An 18,293-nucleotide genomic window follows, 5' to 3' on the forward strand; every position below is an offset into this window, starting at 1 on the left:
CGGGCGCGGTGGCTCAATCCTGTAATCCCAGCACTTTGGGAGGCCGAGACGGGCGGATCACGAGGTCAGGAGATCGAGACCATCCTGGCTAACACAGTGAAACCCCGTCTCTACTAAAAATACAAAAACTTAGCCGGGCGAGGTGGCGGGCGCCTGTAGTCCCAGCTACTCGGGAGGCTGAGGCAGGAGAATGGCGTGAACCCAGGAGGCGGAGCTTGCAGTGAGCTGAGATCCGGCCACTGCACTCCAGCCTGGGTGACAGAGCGAGACTCCGTCTCAAAAAAAAAAAACAAAAAAAAACAAAAAAAAAAACAAAAAACAAAAACAAAAAAAAAATCATTTTGAGCATGAGAGGGCATGGTGTGTGAAGTTTTATTGCTACCTTGCTAGGAGATTTTAGGATGTTTCATATTGATTAGAAATGAACCTCAAAAAGGCAGCCAATGAAAGCTTCGCCACCAAGGAGATGGCACACTGAACAACAGCAGGTTAGATGGCCCAGGAAGGACGTGATTTTAAAAGAGCTTATGATAACATGGCACAGTATAAGTGGGAAAAGCAGAATGTGTGTGTGTGTGTGTGTGTGTGTGTATACAGACAGATAAGATATATTGATAAAATGCACAGGAAACAGCCTAGAAGGAATTCCACCAAAAATATTAGCAGTAGTGGTCTTTGCACAGTGGTATTATACTTAATTTTTTCTGAGTCTCTATTTTATAAATTATCCCGCACTTATATTTATTTATAGCAGGACATAAGCCTTTATTTATTTACTATACTTTAAGTTCTGGGATACATGTGCAGAACATGCAGGTTTGTTACATAGGTATACATGTGCCATGGTGGTTTGCTGCACCCATCAACCCATCATCTACATTAGGTATTTCTCCTAATGCTATCCCTCTCTAGCCCCCCACCCCTGACAGGCCCTGGTGTGTGATGTTCCCTGCCTTGTGTCCATATGTTCTCATTGTTCAACTCCCACTTATGAGTGAGAACATGTGGTGTTTGGTTTTTCTGTTCCTGTATTGGTCTGCTGAGAATGATGGTTTCCAGCTTCATCCATGTCCCTGCAAAGGACATGAACTCATCCTTTTTTATGGCTGCATAGTATTCCATGGTGTATATGTGCCACATTTTCTTTATCCAGTCTATCATTGATGGGCATTTGTGTTGGTTCCAAGTCTTTGCTATTGTAAATAGTGCTGCAGTAAATATACATGTGCATGTGTCTTTATAGTAGAATGATTTATAATCCTTTGGGTATATACACAGTAATGGGATTGCTGGGTCAAATGGTATCTCTAGTTCTAGATCCTTGAGGAATCGCCACACTGTCTTCCACAATGGTTGAACTAATTTATACTTCCACCAAGTGTAAAAGCATTCCTGTTTCTCCACATCCTCTCCAGCAAGCTATTGTTTCCTTTTTATTTATCACTATTATTTATTTATTTATTTTGAGACAGAGTCTCGCTTTGTCACCCAGGCTGGAGTACAATGGCGCAATCTCAGCTCACTGCAACCTCCGCTTCCTGGGTTCAAGCCATTCTCCTGCCTCAGCCTCCCGAGTAGCTGGGTTTATAGGTGCCCGCCACCACGCCTGGCTAATTTTTTGTATTTTTAGTAGAGACAGGGTTTCACCATGTTGGCCAAGCTGGTCTCGAACTCCTGACCTCGTGATCCACCTGCCTTGCTGGGATTACAGGCGTGAGCCACCACGCCCGGCCTGTTTCCTGACTTTTTAATGATCAACATTCTAACTGGAATGAGATGGTATCTCATTGTGGTTTTGATTTGCATTTCTCTAATGACCAGTGATGATGAGCTTTTGTTCATATGTTTGTTGGCTGCATAAACATCTTCTTTTGAGAAGTGTCTGTTCATATCCTGTGCCCACTTTTTGATGGGATTGTTTGGTTTTTTCTTGTAAATTTGTCTAAGTTCCTTGTCGATTTTGGATATTAGCCCTTTGTCAGATAGATTGCAAAAATTTCCCCCATTCTGTAGGTTGCCTGTTCACTCTGATGATAGTTTCTTTTGCTGTTCAGAAGCTTTTTAGTTTCATTAGATCCCATTTGTGTGTTTTGGCTTTTGTTGCCATTGCTTTTGGTGTTTTAGTCATGAAGTCTTTGCCCATGCCTATGTCCTGAATGGTGTTCCTAGGTTTTCTTCTAGGGTTTTTATGGTTTTAGGTCTTACATTTAAGTCTTTAATCCATCTTGAGTTAATTTTTGTATAAGGTGTAAGGAACGTAAGCCTCTATTCTATTCTATTCTATTCTCTTCTATTATATTCTATTCTGAGACAGAGTCTCACTCTGTCACCCAGGCTGGAGTGCAATGGCACGATCTCAGCTCACTGCAGTCTCCACCTCCCAGGTTCAAGCGATTCTCCAGCCTCAGCCTCCCATGTAGCTGGGATTACAGACGCCTGCCACAACACCCTGCTAATTTTTTGTATTTTTAGTAGAGACGGGGTTTCACCATGTTTGCCAGGTTGGTTTTGAACTCCTGAACTCAAGTGATCCATCTGCCTCGGCCTCCCGAAGTGTTAGGATTACAGGCATGAACCACTGCCCCCTGCCATTAATTTAAAGAAAAAAAAAAGCCCATGAAATTACTATGGAAGTCTTAATTCCCATCTAGGATTAAGAGTCTTAGCATCCAAAGACCTTTGGAGAAGTAAAGAACCTTTGGAACATTCCTAAAGGGCAGAGATGAGTGATGAAGATGATTCTGATGATGATGGCCACAGTGTGGAAGTGCAGAGTCTCTAAGGAGTGTGTTTGCACCCCTCGCAGCTCCTCCCTCCTCCTAACGTCACTTCAGTCTCCACAAACTCACCAGTGCATCTTGCTCTGTTTCATAATTGCCCTTGCAAACGTTTTTCTGTTGTTTCTTTTTCTTTCCTTTTTTTTTTTTTTTTTTTTTTTTTGGTGCTCCCTTCGCTTCTTTGTAACCATCTTGCTCAGGAATCCTGTGGTTGGTGTCTGTGGGGCACATGGAGAGGCTAACAGAACCAGCAGTCGCTGGTGGCGGGAGAGCACGTGGGTGTCACTTCCCTTGGTTCTGTAAAAGCAGCTAATAATTAGCTGGTGGTGGGCGCTGAGGAAATGTCTCCTTGTTTGCTTTCTACCTTCCTCTGCATGATAAGAATGTTTAAACAAGGATGCACCGTCATCCAGAATGCCTTCCTGGCCCCCATGGAAGAAGAATGGGAAAGAGCCATCCTACGAGTGGCGCATTGTGGCACAGGAGCAGGAAGCCCGTGGCTCCTCTGACAAGGAAGGGTGGGACCTGAGCATTTAGAACAGGGCTTCCTTACAAAGCTCTGAATGCTAGGCATGTGACATGGAGTGGGCATGGCCCACCAGCCCCGGCCCCTCCTGGGAGGAACGTTGACTGATGTACTGTCCTCTCTGTGAAATCTGGGTCATCAGGGCCTATGTGACCCGAGGCATCAGTGACGAAATTGACCTCAGCAGGGTGGTGGCTGTGCTGCTCCAGGGAACTCACAAGTTGGAATGCATGTGGTGCATGCGTACACACACACACACACACACACACACCCCTCACAGGTCGATTGGTTTCCGTTTTCTGAGTGGCAGGGAGTGACCCGGCCATGTTACCTTTCTGAGCCCTGGTTTCGTCGTGTGTCAAATGGGATTGTTATTCCCAACCTCCCAGGGTTGTCATGAGGACTGAATGTGAGCTGTGGTTAGCGCCTGCCATGTCCTTGGTACTTAGTCAATGTTGGTTCCCTTTTTCTCCCCATTCCTCCCCCTGGCTTTATTTTTAAAAAAACAGGACTCAGGAGCTAACCTCGTTATAGCTCCTAGGCCACCTGTGTCTTCTTACCATTGTTGGATTTACCCAAATTAACCTCTTGGGATTACTACCTAAGTAAATAAGAGCTTAAAAGTGAGCTCTTATTCCAGGCAGTTTAGCAAGGGGTCTTTAGGTGGAGCTCACATGGTAATTATCACAGAGAAGGAAGGAGAAAGGGGTTTTAATGTTTATGAGACTCATATTTCCTCTCTCAGTTCTATGCTAGCCCCTCCCTCCTGCCTTTTCCTCCCAGAGTTCTAGAATCATGCACTTTTAGAACTAGGGGTCCTCTGGGCTGGAGTCATCTCCCCCCATCCCTTTACTTAACAGATGGGGAGACTGAGGCACAAAGATGTTCAGTGATGTGTGCAGGGTCCCAGAACTCCTCTGTGCTCCTCTCCTTCCACCCATAAATGTGGCCCTCTGAGGAAACCTCTGAAGCCAGGAGGAAGCAAGCCCAGTTCATTCTTTCATTATTGGAAAAGGATAATTGCTCACTGAGCCTCTAAGTGTACCCAGGGAATGGCCTGCCTCTTCTCCCTCCTTGAGCTGCTGGGCCTGTAGGAATGGATCCTAGAGGCAGTACTGTGGTAGTGTTGTGTGAGGGTTCAAAGTGGCTCTGGAGCCCCAAGACACATTGCTCCCTGCCCTACCTTGGGCCTGCCCCCTCTGGGATGCATACCTGCATTTGCATTGGAGCAAAGGTAGCTACACCTCATCTTGGCTCTGCGGGAACCCGTCTCTTCTCTTTTAAGGGCATGAGCCAATGAGAAATCTTTTCTCTCATACAGATTGAGGGAGAAAGAAGGTTGAAATACTCCTTGCTCTTGCTTTATGACCATGTTACATCCAGTGTGGGAGCTCCTGTCTCAGCCCTAAGGAGAGCCAGGGCCTGTACAAGCCGCTAAGAACCATGAAGTCACTTGGCACTCAGTAGACCTCAGCAGAGAAAGTGTATTTCTGCCCTGTAGGCCATGTGGTTTTTCAAAATATCAACATCTTGATATTTTAAATATCCTAGAAAAACTTTGTAGTAGGCTTCTTTGTTTTATTTAGAAGGCCAAACATGGTTAATATTTAGTTTATACTTGGACATCATTTGGCTTTTGTGTTCTCACTTTTCTCATAGAATAAATTGACTTTTATTTTTATTTTAAGTTCTGGGGTACATGTGCAGGATGTGCAGTACATAGGTAAATGCGTGCCATGGTGGTTTGCTGCACCTATCAACCTATCACCTAGGTATTAAGCCCAGCATGCATTAGCTATTTTTCCTAATGCTGTCCCTCCATTGACATTTTGTGATGACCCCAGCCATTCTTCAGTTTGAGCCCCCATGTGCTCGCCCACAGATATCCTCAGGTTCAGTGGCTTCTAATATCGGTTGTTAACATCCCCATGCGCAAGCTCCTGGCGTGAGGACGCCCTTGCTTACCGTTCACATTTCTAAAAATATTGCCTCTGTCATTTGCCCTGTGTCCTATTGTATTTTAATGAAAGTTCAGTCTCCTGACCTTGCATGGCCTAAGACAAGGGCTTCTTTACTTTTATGGTAAGGATTTATCTTTTTAAGGAGAACTCACCTGTGCAACTTCATCCACCAAAATAGATTGCATTTTCAGTGCTACCGCTGAGAACACACAGGAAATTGTTACCATGTGCAAAACTCATTGTCAAAGGGAAGTCACGTCCAGAGTCAGGAAAGCAAGTGAAACACCCAGCTCGGTGTAGCAGCTTCATCTGGAAATTTGACCTAGAGGGTTCAAAATGAAAACATGCCCTCCCCACCCATCCAGGAAGCAGGATGAGGATGGCCGTTCAGAGTTTACTTTAAAATGCCTACCAGTACTATTGATATTCTGTCACCGGCTGTGTAGTCAAGATTAGCAACACATCTTTATAAATTGCTCACAGAGTCCCAGGATGCACTTTAATTTCACTGGAAGGGAAAGACTAAAGGACCTCTGAACTTGGTGGTGGCTGGACAGACCACTGAGTGGAGTTGGAGCACCTTTATTTTTATTATTATTTTAATTTATTTATTTTTGGGACAGAATATCACTCTGTCACCCAGGTTGAAGTGTAGTGGCGCAATCTCGGCTCACTGCAACCTCCGCCTCCCGGGTTCAAGCCGTTCTCCTGCCTCAGCCTCCTGAGTAGGTGGGATTATAGGCACGTGCCACCATGCCCGGCTAATTTTTTTATTTTTAGTAGAGGCAGGGTTTCACCATGTTGGTCAGGCTGGTCTCGAACTCCTGACCTTGTGATACAACCGCCTCGCCCTCCCAAAGTGCTGGGATTACAGGCGTGAACCACCGCGCCCGACCCACCTTTATTATTTTTATTTCCTAGTCAGCACCAGATGAATTACGGAATATTCTTTTCAGAAAGAGGGAGGAGCCAAAGTAGGAGGAAAAAAAGTCCAAAGGTCCACAAGCAACAAATCTGTTGGTTTCAAGCCTTAGAGCCCTTTGCCACTGCAGTCAGCTGATTCAGGGCTGAACCAAGATGCAGCACAGCCCAAGGGTGTAGCCAAAGTGGTCTTTCTTTTAGGACTTGGCATTTCTAAATGCCGGCACCTTGTACATCTTGTAGATTGGAGTTTAAATATCTGACTTTCAGAGGTGTTTGAACCAGAGTGACTCCATCTTGAATAGGGGCTGGGTAACCTACTGAGGCTGAGACCCACTGAGCTGCATACCCAGGTGGTTAGGCATTCTAAGTCACAGGATGAGGCAGGAGGTCAGCACAAGACACAGGTCATAAAGGCCTTGCTGATAAAACAGGTTTCAGTAAAGAAGCCGGCCAAAACCCACCAAAACCAAGATGGCAATGAAAGTGACCTCTGGTTGTCTTCACTGCTCTTTATACACTAATTATAATACATTAGCATGCTAAAAGACCCAATTTTACCCAGTTTGGTCTGATGCTGGAGAAACAAATCGAGCTCACTGGTATCTCTCATAACTGATTCTGGGAGAGAGAAACTGGGATCCCTAGGAGAGATTCTACTGATTCATTCATTCAACAAATGCCCGTTACATACCTACTGTGTGCCATAGTGTGACAGGCTCGGTATATTGCCTCATACATTACCTCACAGGGTTATCTGTTTACAACCACAAGTCAGAGGCTTTTGAGATACAGGGTCCCGGGAGAGCCAAAATAGTATTTGTTTGTTTGGAATAATGAAAGCTGTCTTCCCAGGCCACAGGAATTAAAACTAGGAGTGCTAAATCGGCAATTGTCTAGCCTTGCCTGAGCTTTTTCTCAAACTGTAGTTTAGAATTGCTTGGGGGAACTTGTTAGAAGTACCAACCTTGGCCAGAACCTCAAAGAACCAGACTCAGTCAATCCGGGATGGGGGTCCACCAATCCACGGTTTTAAAAACAAGAACCAGATGGGGATAGGTGATGAGTTAGCCACTGGGGATTCAGAAACCCGAGAGGGTGGGGTGGCAGTAGTTGGGCTTTGCAGACCAGACCGGTCTGGGACACTTTGTGATGAACACAAACCTTCCCTCTTCCATTTTGACCTTTCTGCCCTGGTGGACTGCTTTTACATAAGAGTTTTATTTCTTCCTTTTGTGGGCAAAGCAAAAAGTGTGAGAACGAGCTGCTCTACATAAAACAATTGAAGGTGGAGTTCAGATTGAGAGCTCTCAGAGGATGCTTTTGTTTTCCTTTGAAATTTTTGGGAGAAAGGAGCCAAAGATTCAGTAGAGGGGGCCAGCCCCAACCCTTTTGAATCTGCCCTGCCTCCCCTGTTCCACCTGTCGAGGCCAGGAAGTAGAGCAGCAGGAACCAGCTCTGGGTTCAGACCCTCCCGCTAACTGTGTAACCTTGAATTTGAACTCGAGCTTGGGCTTAACCTTTCTGTGCAGCACTGTGCTCATGAATAACTGGTAGCAGTTACCTCCCGTGGGCTGTGCCGGGAATAATAAAGACGGTGCGTGCAATGGCATCTGCCTTGGTACAGGTCAACAGGAAGGCTCTAAATCAGGATTCTCCAGCTTGAGAAACTCGTAGCTTAGCTGGGGTCTTGGGAAAATGATGCCAATTCTGGTGCAGCAGGTCTAGGGTAGGCCTGAGAGTTTGCATTTCTGGCAGGCTTCTAAGTGAGGTTGATGTTGCTGGTCCGTGGACCACACTTTGAGTAGCAAGGGTCTGAAAGGCGCTCACCTCCTTAGGTTTTCTGTGAATAGGTAGTGCAGATAGCTAAGTTAACAATTCTTTTTTCAGTCCTAGAAATAAAAGAAAATACTTACTCCTTCCTTAACTCTGATCATGAAAATTAGGACACAGAATGCTTGTAGCCATAAACACTTACCTCCGTCGTCTCTCAAGTTAATATCCCCAATAACATAAATACTGAAGAAGAAGGCAGAGCGAGGGGTGATCTGCTCTGTGGGCTGAGAGAGGTTGTTAAGGACAGGGCTTCAGGCATAGAGAGTAAAGACGGCCCTTAAGCGTCAGGGATTCTGCTTCCTTACGGCTCCTAGAGCTTACCTGTGAGTGAAAAGTTTTAAATATTAATAGAAAGCAAAGAAAAATGAGAATGTCTTTTCTTCATCCATGAAATCAACTTGAACCTGTCAGAGTCATCTAGAGGGGCTGTTAAAATGCAGCCTTCTAGGCCCCACCCCTGAGAGTCTTTAGTTAAGTAGGTCGGGGTAGAGCCTGAGAATTTGCATTTTGAACAGGTTCCCAGGTGACACTGGTGCTTACACTGTGACCAGCTCAAAAGACCACCTGTGAGAGCCACGAGCATGGGAATCAGTGCTGTCAGCCTGGGCCACCTCTGCACACTTCTGACCCCTCCCATCACAATGGTGTTGCCAGGAAGGGGTTTTCGAAGCTGGGATGGGGTTTGGGTGTGAATGGGAGATACAACTGTCCTCAGGTATCTAAGGGTTAGGAGAGATTCGATTTCTGGAAAAGAACGATCCTGGTGGCGCCACTGCCTGCAGACAGGGAGTCACGGCACCATGGTGCGTTCCCTCTCCATCCCCATGGCTAGGCCTCTCTGACCTACCTGGTTGGCTGATCCCTTGGCAGGGGGCGGGCGGGGGGTGCTTCTTAAAAATAGAGCTTTCCAGGGTGCATCCCAGGAGATTCTGATGAGCAACCAGGTTTGGGACCCCCTGCGTGGAGAACAGCGAAGCACCAGCTGGGCATTGGAGAGCTGCTCTGTTTTTAATGCTTCTTGGATGCGGCACTAATGATCACTCAGCAAGCAAATGATTCCCCGGCAGGAAATGGGACCCTTTGTGAAGTACATTTCCTCGCAGGATCCCTAAAGTTATAGTCGATAAATTCCGGCTGCGTCTTCCAAAGTGTTTTATTTCCCATCCGAGGATGGCTTCCAGCCAGGAGCATCTGGCCAAGGGGACTCATCCAGGGTGAAACCCCACCCTCTCCACCTTCCCCGCTCCCTCACCGCTGTCAGCAGTGACTCTCTCCACAGCCACTCTGCTCTGGGCTGTGTTGAAAGCAGAACCCATAAAAGTCACGGTTGAGCAAATTCCAGAGAGAATGCTTCCCAGACAAACTCAGCAGCATAGAACATATCTGTATGCAGAGTCAGGTTACAATGGAGGCAATTACTTGGATAATAGCCTAAGGAGAAATTCCACCCCCCATCCTCGCCCCCTGCTTTGTTTGTCATGCTGTCATGCACAGATTTGAAGACTGCAATCTTGCCTTGAGTTTTCTGATTCACCAGCAGATGCTTGAGAGCATCGCTGGGTGCTGTGCTCTGTGCCAGGTAGGGGTTTATAAAGGAGACTCAGGTACAGTCCCTGCCCTGTGGAGTCCACTGCTGGAGAAAGATAGATGCTTACATGACTAACTGTAAAAGCAGCATCACTCCTAGAATAGCCCATTTCTAAAGTAGAACTCTCAGCACTCTCCCTCCCCTTGTCTGGTTTCATCTTCCCCACAGCGCTTGTCCCTGAAGAAATGACTGTCTCAGTACTTGCTGGTGCTTCATCTTCCCTCTTACAGATAAAGCAATGTGAGGCGAAAGACCAGAGCTTTGGACCCTAGCCTCTCCCAGCCATTAGATGTGGGCTGTCCAGGGGGCATGAGAGTGGCTTTCTGCAGCAGAGGTGTTGGGAGGGTGGTGGCTGCTCACACACCGCCAGGATCTGGAGCAGAGGCTGAGGGAGGACCTGGGCAGCCACAATAGCTCTCAAACCCAAGCGTGCATCAGAATCTTCCAGTAAGTTTGTTCAGGCACAGATAGCTGGGCCCACTTCAGAGCTGCTGATCTAGTAGGTCTAGGATTTCTAGCACGTTCTCAGGTGATTCTGTGGCTACTGGTCCCTGGACCACAGTTGGAGGACCACAGAGGGGTGCATCAGCATGGCCATGACAGTGAACTTAGTGAATAGCTGCAGGGTGAGTCCAGTGACGGACTTCTTAGAAGCTATGCCAGTGACCCCCATGAGAGAAGATGGGACTCTGAAACAGGCTCCAGCAGTGGCTGGAGAACAGAAAGGAAGCAACCCAGACACATGCGACAGTGGAATCAATGTGCTGGCGGGAGGTGAGGAAGGAGTTCGAGCAGCGGGAAGGATAGAAGTGCTTTGGGCCAAGATGGGCACTGGGTGGGGTAAGGAACAATGCGTTCCCTTTGGGACCTGCTGATGTGAGGGGCTAAGGAGACCTCCAGGTAGAGATGTTGAGGAGGTAGTGGGAAGTGCTTTTAAAACTCAGGAGAGCAACTGGCGATGGGTACAGATGCTGGGGTTTTCTGTGTAGAGGTGTAAGCTACCTCAATGGGGCTGAATGAGAGTCCTTAAGGGGAGAGAGCGGTGATGTGCTCAGAAGGAAGCCAAGAGGCTCTCACTCGTAGGGGTGGTTAGAGAAAGAAACGAGTGGGGTGCTCCAAGGCTTGTGAAGGACGAGGAGGTATGACCCCAAGAGAAGGGGTTGTGTTTGAGGCAGAGTTAGAGGAGCTGGTCTCCAAACTTTGAAGTACATAGTTTTTCCACTCTTCATCCTACTGTGTGCAATTTTATTTTGCCTCAGTGACAGTCACTTTACAGCCATATTGGTGCAACATGCATTAGCAAAAGAAGTGCATGCCGTGTGCATATGCGTGGGTGCTGCAGCAGCTCTCCGCAGCAAGAGGAAAGCAAGACGAGCACTACAGTGGTTCAAGTTGAAGCTGGAGGTCATTTTTTGCCCCCTCTAAGCTGAGCCCTGAAGAAGAAAGTCACCATGTATCCATCTTGTTACCTCTTTGGATTTGACACTGATCCAGATCCTCCTGGGACCTTCAATCCACTGCTTTTACAGGGATGAAAAGGATTCTGATGACTTTTTTTGAACTGTTTGGGCAAGAATGCTACAGAGAGAATCAATTTCTGTGAACTGAGAGTCCCCAGGTGATAATTTGGTGTTTCACACACAGGCAGTTTTCTTTTTAATGTGTGGTGCTTGTTTAGTCGTCTGGGTCTTGCAAACCCTGGTGTTTGAAAAACAGGGATGTAGTTCAGCAGTGTCTGAATAAGGCTGATGACTCAGAATCATGCAGTGCCTGGCTTCTCAGGCCACCACCAGCCGGGACTGCTTTAGGCGTGAACCCACGCTTCTGACCTGTGCTCTGTCGTTGCAGTTCTGCACGGAGCTAAACCAGCCGACCCTGCCCAACATGCGCAAGTGGAAGGGGCCCCGGGGATGCTGGAAGGCTGTTGTTGCTGAGAAGCCCTCGAATCAGCTCCAGAAGGTACCCTCGTCGGCAAAACCTGGCCTTTCCCTTCCTTTAATTTAAACATACTTTTCCCCTAATCAAGGGCATTTAAAAATTTCCTTTGCCAATATCCTTGGTGCAATTTTGTATTTCTGCCCAATTTTTAAATCCTTGCTATTCATTTCTAAATGCCCTCGTTCTCGTTTCATGTTTAGATTGGGAATGGACTCCTGCCAAGACGGAAATGAGAGCTTAGGGTGTTGGGAGGAGAGGAGAGGAGAAATCCTGTCCAGGGCCAAGGCAGCAAATGGGTATTTCTGTCCTTTGTCCTTCTAATCCCTTCGCCACAGTTCTGTCTTCTGCCAAGTTTGTGCAGAGCTCATTACTCGTTGACTGAAAACTTCAGATTCACCCTAGTTCACAAATGAAGTATTTGCTTCTAGTGGTAGAAATTATGCACGTGATTTCAACATAGAAATGTTCTATTGAAATGTTCGGCAGATTTTGGTTTTGAATTTGCTTTCATCAGTATTGCCCATGTGAGCAGGTAAGGGTAAATCTCTGTAAATACATGTTTTCCCTCATATTGTTATTCAAGGCCAGATTTATTCACCTTGCAATGCTTAACATCAGTGGGGTTTTAGATTTTTAAACAGACTCCTGATAATAACCAGGAGTTGAAAATGTATTATTATGTAATGTTCCTATAAATGCAGATTTTTAAATCCCTGGCATACCTAACATGCTTACAGAAACATGTGATTTATACTTATATGATTAATGTTTATAATTTAGGCTCTTAAATCATAAAAGTAGGCTGGATTAAAAGTGGCCATTTTTTGACAGTAACCCCCTACCCTCTTTTTAGCTATAACTTAAAAAGGTGCGTGAAATCTTCTGTCTCTGGGTTTTATGTTTGGAGGTGTAAATGGCTCCCGCAGCTGACAGTGAGTCAGCATGCATCCAGAGAAGGCTGGAGATAAAGCTGAATTTGAATGCATCTAGTTCACAGCTCTCCCTTCCGGTCCACATAGAAATAATAAGAATAATACCACCTTCCTTTTTTAATCACACTTTACATGTATGTAGGTATCTGAGCTTCACGAGCCTTTTATAGTCCATTCAGCACTGTATTCATTCATTCAACAAATCATTGATGAAAGGTGGCTGTGTACCAGGCATTTTGTTTCATGCCAGATACACATTGGTGAGAAAAACAGCCCCAGCTATCCATGTCTGCACATTTTTACTCTTTGCAACACACAGTGGGGATCCCAGCTGAAGCCTGACCTGGCCTGTCCCGTAGGGAGTGCATAGCCTGTTGGAGGGCAAGACAGGTAACCCCATTCCAGGTCAGGGTGTCAAGGCCATTGGAAAACAACATGAGGTTGCAGGGAGACCCGAGTTCCATCCACCAAAACCTGTCAGCCTCAATTCCTTCATCTGTAAACTGGGAGCGATAGCCCTTTCTTAGCTCACCTATAGGGTGGCTATAGGATTTTAAAAGATACTGTGCTTTGGAATTTGTCATTAACACAGCACAAGCCAGGGCCAGGCGGGATGGGCATGAGGTGGCAGGCTGGCCGCCTGCAGTGGACTGAGAGAACTCATGTCTGACTCTGGCTGCAGCTGGGTCCATGTCTACCCAGTTGTTACCATGCAGTATTGTGGGTCCAACGTGGCCAAACCTCCCAGTTTCATTTTAATGGGAAATTTCCTGAATTTTAAAGATGAACAGATAATCCAAAAAAATGTAAACACTATGTGAATCAAACAGAATATACCTGCAGGTTGAAAATGTTCAATCTCTGTCTCTAGACAAACATAAGAAAGTGGTAACCGCTGGGGCCATTCTCCGATGCCTGAAATTCTGCCCAGGCATCTTCTCTCCAGCTCCCTAGGGCTTCCACGATAGCCAGAGGTGTGGTTTCCAGCTGTGAAGATGAAGACCTAATAAGATGAAATGATTTGCCCGCAAGCCACCCTTTTGAAATGTGAGGTGGTGCTTGGACCCAAGCCCAGTTCGCTCTCTCTATCTGGAAACGCTGTTCCTCCGGCTGCTGTTCGGGAGGAGAGGGGAGCGCCTAGGTCAGGGGCATTGGGAAAGGATCCCAGGAGGGGACAAGAAACCAGGGTGGAAGGAGCAGCGCGCAGGGAAGTGGGGGTGGGGAAAACAGTGCTGAGCTGGTGAGGGAGGCAGAGGAAGGAGTAGGCCCCACCGCAGAGGCTCCCCTTCCAGGGCCATCGGGGAGCCCCTGAAGGCTTTTGGGCAGAAGATGACTTGAGGGATGCTTTAAGTAAGTTACTCTGGCACCGTGGCTTGGGAACTGGCAGATGGAGAGATAATCCTCCAAAGCCAACAGAGCAGTCGTACTTACCTCCCTCCACACCAGAGGAAACCGGGGTTTAGAAAAACTGAGTGGCTCGCCCGGGGTCCCACGGCTAAGTGACTCAGGTGGGACTGAGGCCCAGGTCTTCTCATTCCCAAACCAGCACATTCTCCAGGGGATGGGCAAGGAGATAATTTCAAATATAGAAGTGCCCAGCATACAATACATTCATCCCCTTCCTCCTTCCTCCTAAAAACACACATGTTCAGACAAGGGGTTGAGCCTGGCAGGTGTGTGGCTTAGACCTGCGCTGACCCTGAGGACTTTGTGGTGGCTGCCTAGGAGGGTGGTTGTGCAGAGTCACTTCCCCTCCTTTTGCAATGGGGAAGAGTGGTGACTGCTGGCCTCTCAAATGACATGCAGATGGCTCCCAGGCCGCGGGTGCTGAGGAAGCACTCTCATGGACAGCAGAGGCTGGGGTAGGGTGAAAGGAGAAGCGTGTCTTCTTCTCCAAGCCTCCAGAGGCGGCAGCAGCAGCGCAAAGCAGGCACATTCAGAGCAGCAGGGTTTAACACCCGGCACTAGGACTCGGCCCACCGCCAGCCCTGGCACCTCTGACCTAAGCTTCACACCTCTGCCATGGCCCCATCCACGTGCGGAGGGCCCCCGAGCAGCCTAAGCCATTAGGACTGTCAACTGTGACCTCCACTCACCCAGCAAACACTGAGTGGGCTTTTACTAGGTGCCGGGCAGCATTTGTTGTAAGCTGCAGCTAATCAGTAAGCAAAGCCCATCCCTTGGAGTCGTATGTTTTAGTCTCAGCATGGTGATCAGCTGTGGGATTTCAGGAACATTACTTAACCTCTTTGAGCCGCGGTGTCCTCATCTGGGAAATGGGAGCATGAATTGCTACCTCATGGGATGTGATGATTCCAAAGATATCTCTGCACCTAGCCTGGCTTCACTTACCTCCCCGCAAAGACAGAAGAGCCCAGGCCACCCTGGCTGCAATGGAAAGCTCTGAACTTGGCAATATGTGAAATTATTTGGGCTGGGGAGTGGCAAGGGAGAGTGGCTGTGGCTTTTGTGGTGTGCTTTTGGTTTAGAAACAGCTTGAGCCAGAGTAGGGACTACTCTCGGTCTCTCTGGCCTCTCTGCCTCCTTTCCCCAGGCGGTGGACTCTGGCACCAAGACTCTGTCTCCCTCTCCGCTGCAGGGAGCCGGGTATGCAGGATTCCTGTGGGACGCGGCGGCCGGCGTGGAGCTGAGAGACGCCGGCTCGCAGGAGAGCTCGCCCAGCAATGGGCACGGGAAGCCGGCGGGCCCCAGCCCATACCTCGCGCGGTTCAAGGTACCCGCTCCACGCCGTCTGTGACGTGGAATCCGCTTCTTTCTAAAAAGGAAAGAAAAGGGCTCGTTTTGTAAAACCACGAGTACGAGAAGGCTTGTCTTTTTGCCTTGATTTCAGCCTTTCATGGTGAGAGATTTTCGTCTCTCCTGGGGCTTCCTTGGCAGGCAAACTTGTCCAGGGCAGGAATGAAAGGGATTTTGAGACTCTCAGCCCCAATAGCTCTGGCATCAGAGCAGGAGACGGGGGAAGGAGGAAGATTCGGTATAGCTCCTAAACCTGACCCTCATTAGAGTCTCCTGGGGAGATTTTCCTACAGTCATAGATTCCTAGACCCCATCTCAGACCCATGGAATTTGGGGGATTATCTGGACGACCTGCTTTCCAAAAGCCCCTGCAGTGATCCTTCATCTCAAAGGCCGGGTGTTAGGGAATGGCTGGATTCAAGGGCAGCGGAAATGGCCTGAGGAGCCCCTTCTTATCGGCTGCATCTCAGGCCCGATTCCTTTATTACCAGGGAGAAGGGCCTCTCAAGGGGTCGTTTGGGTTTGGAGGGGATTCAGGAGGAGCTCTGGGCTGTAGGCCAGGGGCAGCCCCATCTCTGGCATCGCCCATGTGGGAGTCTCTGTCCCCCCTGAGTCTGGGAGCAGCTCAGCAGATTGATCAAGCGCAGTCTCTCTGGTTCTCCCCGGATGTCCTTGGGAAGTGTTAATGAACCGCAAAATGGTCAGCAGCTGGGCAGCAGAAGCCAAAGCAGGTCATGAAGTTGGCAGTCAGGGAGCCTTATCCCCGTGGTCCTTGACTTGAGCTCACAGGCCAGGCAAGCAGGTCCGGTGCCTTGGAGCCCAGCAAGCATATTCCCTCCTGGGCATGGAGACCCCCTGCTTTCTGTGTGCCCCAGAGCAGTTCTTGAGCCTGAGAGTCACCTCAAATCCCAGCCCAGGAGGTGTCTGCCAGCTGAGGGTTGGGAGCAGCCGCTGTGTTGAGGCTACAAGCCCCCGTGCCACCTTGCACACTCGTAGCTGTGAGTTGATGAGGCTGGGTGTGTGCTCACCCTGTGGCTATCTGTCGTGCCCAGCAGCCCCTCTCATTCCTCTGTCTGTGGTATTGGCGGGGCTCTGTCTGCACACATACACCTAGGGGTGTCCATGGGGTGTATCTGTGGTACTCATGTGTAAGTCAGCCAGGTGTCACCTTTAAGCCTCCTAACACCACCCTGGGCCCCCTTTCTATGTCAAGTCCCTGTTCCAGTACTGGCCACATGGGGTTATGGCCATGTAACCCCACGGGTGATACTGATAATCCAGTATCACCAGAAGGCAGGCTGTTTTTAAGGGTATAATGAGAAAATGCTGATTAGCCCAAATCCTCTAAATAAAGCAGCCCTCTAAACAGGCAGTTGGCCTCTTGTACTGCATGTCACATTCTAGGCCCAGTAGGTGGTGCAATACGGAGATAGGGCTCATCTCTTCGGGCACTGTGCCCCCACCCAGCCTTAAGATGCTTTCTCTAGCAGAGCTGCAGCTTCAGAGCTCCTGGTCCTGGGTGCTGGCAAACTGAGACCACATCCGTAAGATAAGACCGGCACCCTCCACTTCCTGGGGGCTTCCCCTATTCCCCTTCCCTTCCTGGCAGTGTTGATGTTGGTTGCCATGACAAACGGAAGGGCAAGATTGCTAAGCCCTGAGTAGCTGAGCAGTGCTGTGATGCCCAGAGACAAACTCTCACCCCGTGTTTCTGCACTTGCCCTTGGGGATGCAGGGCTGGGGCATGTCCCAGGCTGGCCAGGTTCTGTAAGCTTTTGGTTTGGACACGTTTGAAATTAGGTTAAGGTGAGCATCCAGGTATAGTGGGCTCCAGAGAGAAAAGAACACAGAGGGGCGTGTGTGGGAGGTGTAGGGAGGAGGAGGAGGAGGCAGATCCCAGCAGTGGGTCCTGGCAGGAGACCTCAGGCTAGCCCTCTGGAGAAAAGCCCCAAGTCTATAATAACAACCAGCTGTCAGAGTCACCTCCTTTGATTGATTGATTGATTGATTGATTGAAGTGGGGTCTCACTATGTTGGCCAAGCTGGTCTCAAATTGCCTCAAGTGATCCTCCCGCCTCAGCCTTCCAAAGTGTTTGGGGTTGTGGCCAGGTACAATAGCTCACGCCTGTAATCCCAGAACTTTGGGAAGCTGAGGCAGGAGGATCACTTGAGGTCAGGAGCTTGAGACCAGCCTGAACAACATGGTGAAGTCTCCACTAAAAATTAAAAAATTAGCTGGGCATGGCGGCACATACCTATACTCCCAGCTACTTGGGAGGCTGAGGCAGGAGAATCACTTGAACCTGGGAGGCAGAGGTTGCAGTGAGCTGAGATCACGCCACGCCCCCACAGCCTGGGTGACAGAGTGAGACTCCTTCTCAAAAAAAAAAAAAAGGGGCCGGGCGCGGTGGCTCACGCCTGTAATCCCAGCACTTTGGGAGGCCGAGGCGGGCGGATCACGAGGTCAGGAGATCGAGACCACGGTGAAACCCCGTCTCTACTAAAAATACAAAAAAAATTAGCCGGGCGCGGTTGTGGGCGCCTGTAGTCCCAGCTACTCGGGAGGCTGAGGCAGGAGAATGGCGTGAACCCGGGAGGCGGAGCTTGCAGTGAGCCGAGATCGCGCCACTGCACTCCAGCCTGGGCGACAGAGCGAGACTCCGTCTCAAAAAAAAAAAAAAAAAAAAAAAAAAGTGCTGGAGTTATAGGCATAAGCTCATGCCTGGCCTTCCACCTCCTTCTTATATGACTGCTTAGAAAGAAAGAAAAAAACTCAGACATTTACAGTTATGCAGATATGCCCAATCTTTTAGGCTCGAAGTGAGGAATAGGAGGTGGAATGTTAGAGGTGGACTGGTAGAATAAAATAGGCCTTGTCCTGCAGGTGCCTTGGAAAAATCGAAGATGAAAGACCTTGCATTATTTCCTGGGGGTGTGAGCCAGCCTTGTTCTTGTTTACCATTGTCAACTCTGTGCACAAAGCTATTTATGAGTCGGTTGTAACGGATACAGGAAATATGAGCTTCTGAGCCTCTCCCTATTGCTTTGTTTCCTGCT

General features: G+C 48.5%; 1 protein-coding gene across 2 annotated transcripts in view; it reads left to right on the plus strand.

The window, feature by feature from the left end:
• The window catches only part of LOC105475868 (endonuclease/exonuclease/phosphatase family domain containing 1), a 157,301-nt gene that overhangs the window by 116,143 nt on the left and 22,865 nt on the right, over window positions 1–18,293 (plus strand). For both annotated transcript variants that reach the window (XM_011731420.3, XM_011731421.2), the window contains exons 4-5: window positions 11,458–11,568; window positions 15,079–15,213. In XM_011731420.3, the coding sequence (XP_011729722.2) occupies window positions 11,458–11,568; window positions 15,079–15,213 (246 nt within the window). The remainder of the gene's footprint in view (window positions 1–11,457; window positions 11,569–15,078; window positions 15,214–18,293) is intronic.

Source organism: Macaca nemestrina, chromosome 4 (genome assembly GCF_043159975.1).
Source record: "Macaca nemestrina isolate mMacNem1 chromosome 4, mMacNem.hap1, whole genome shotgun sequence".
NCBI classification, from domain to species: domain Eukaryota; kingdom Metazoa; phylum Chordata; class Mammalia; order Primates; family Cercopithecidae; genus Macaca; species Macaca nemestrina.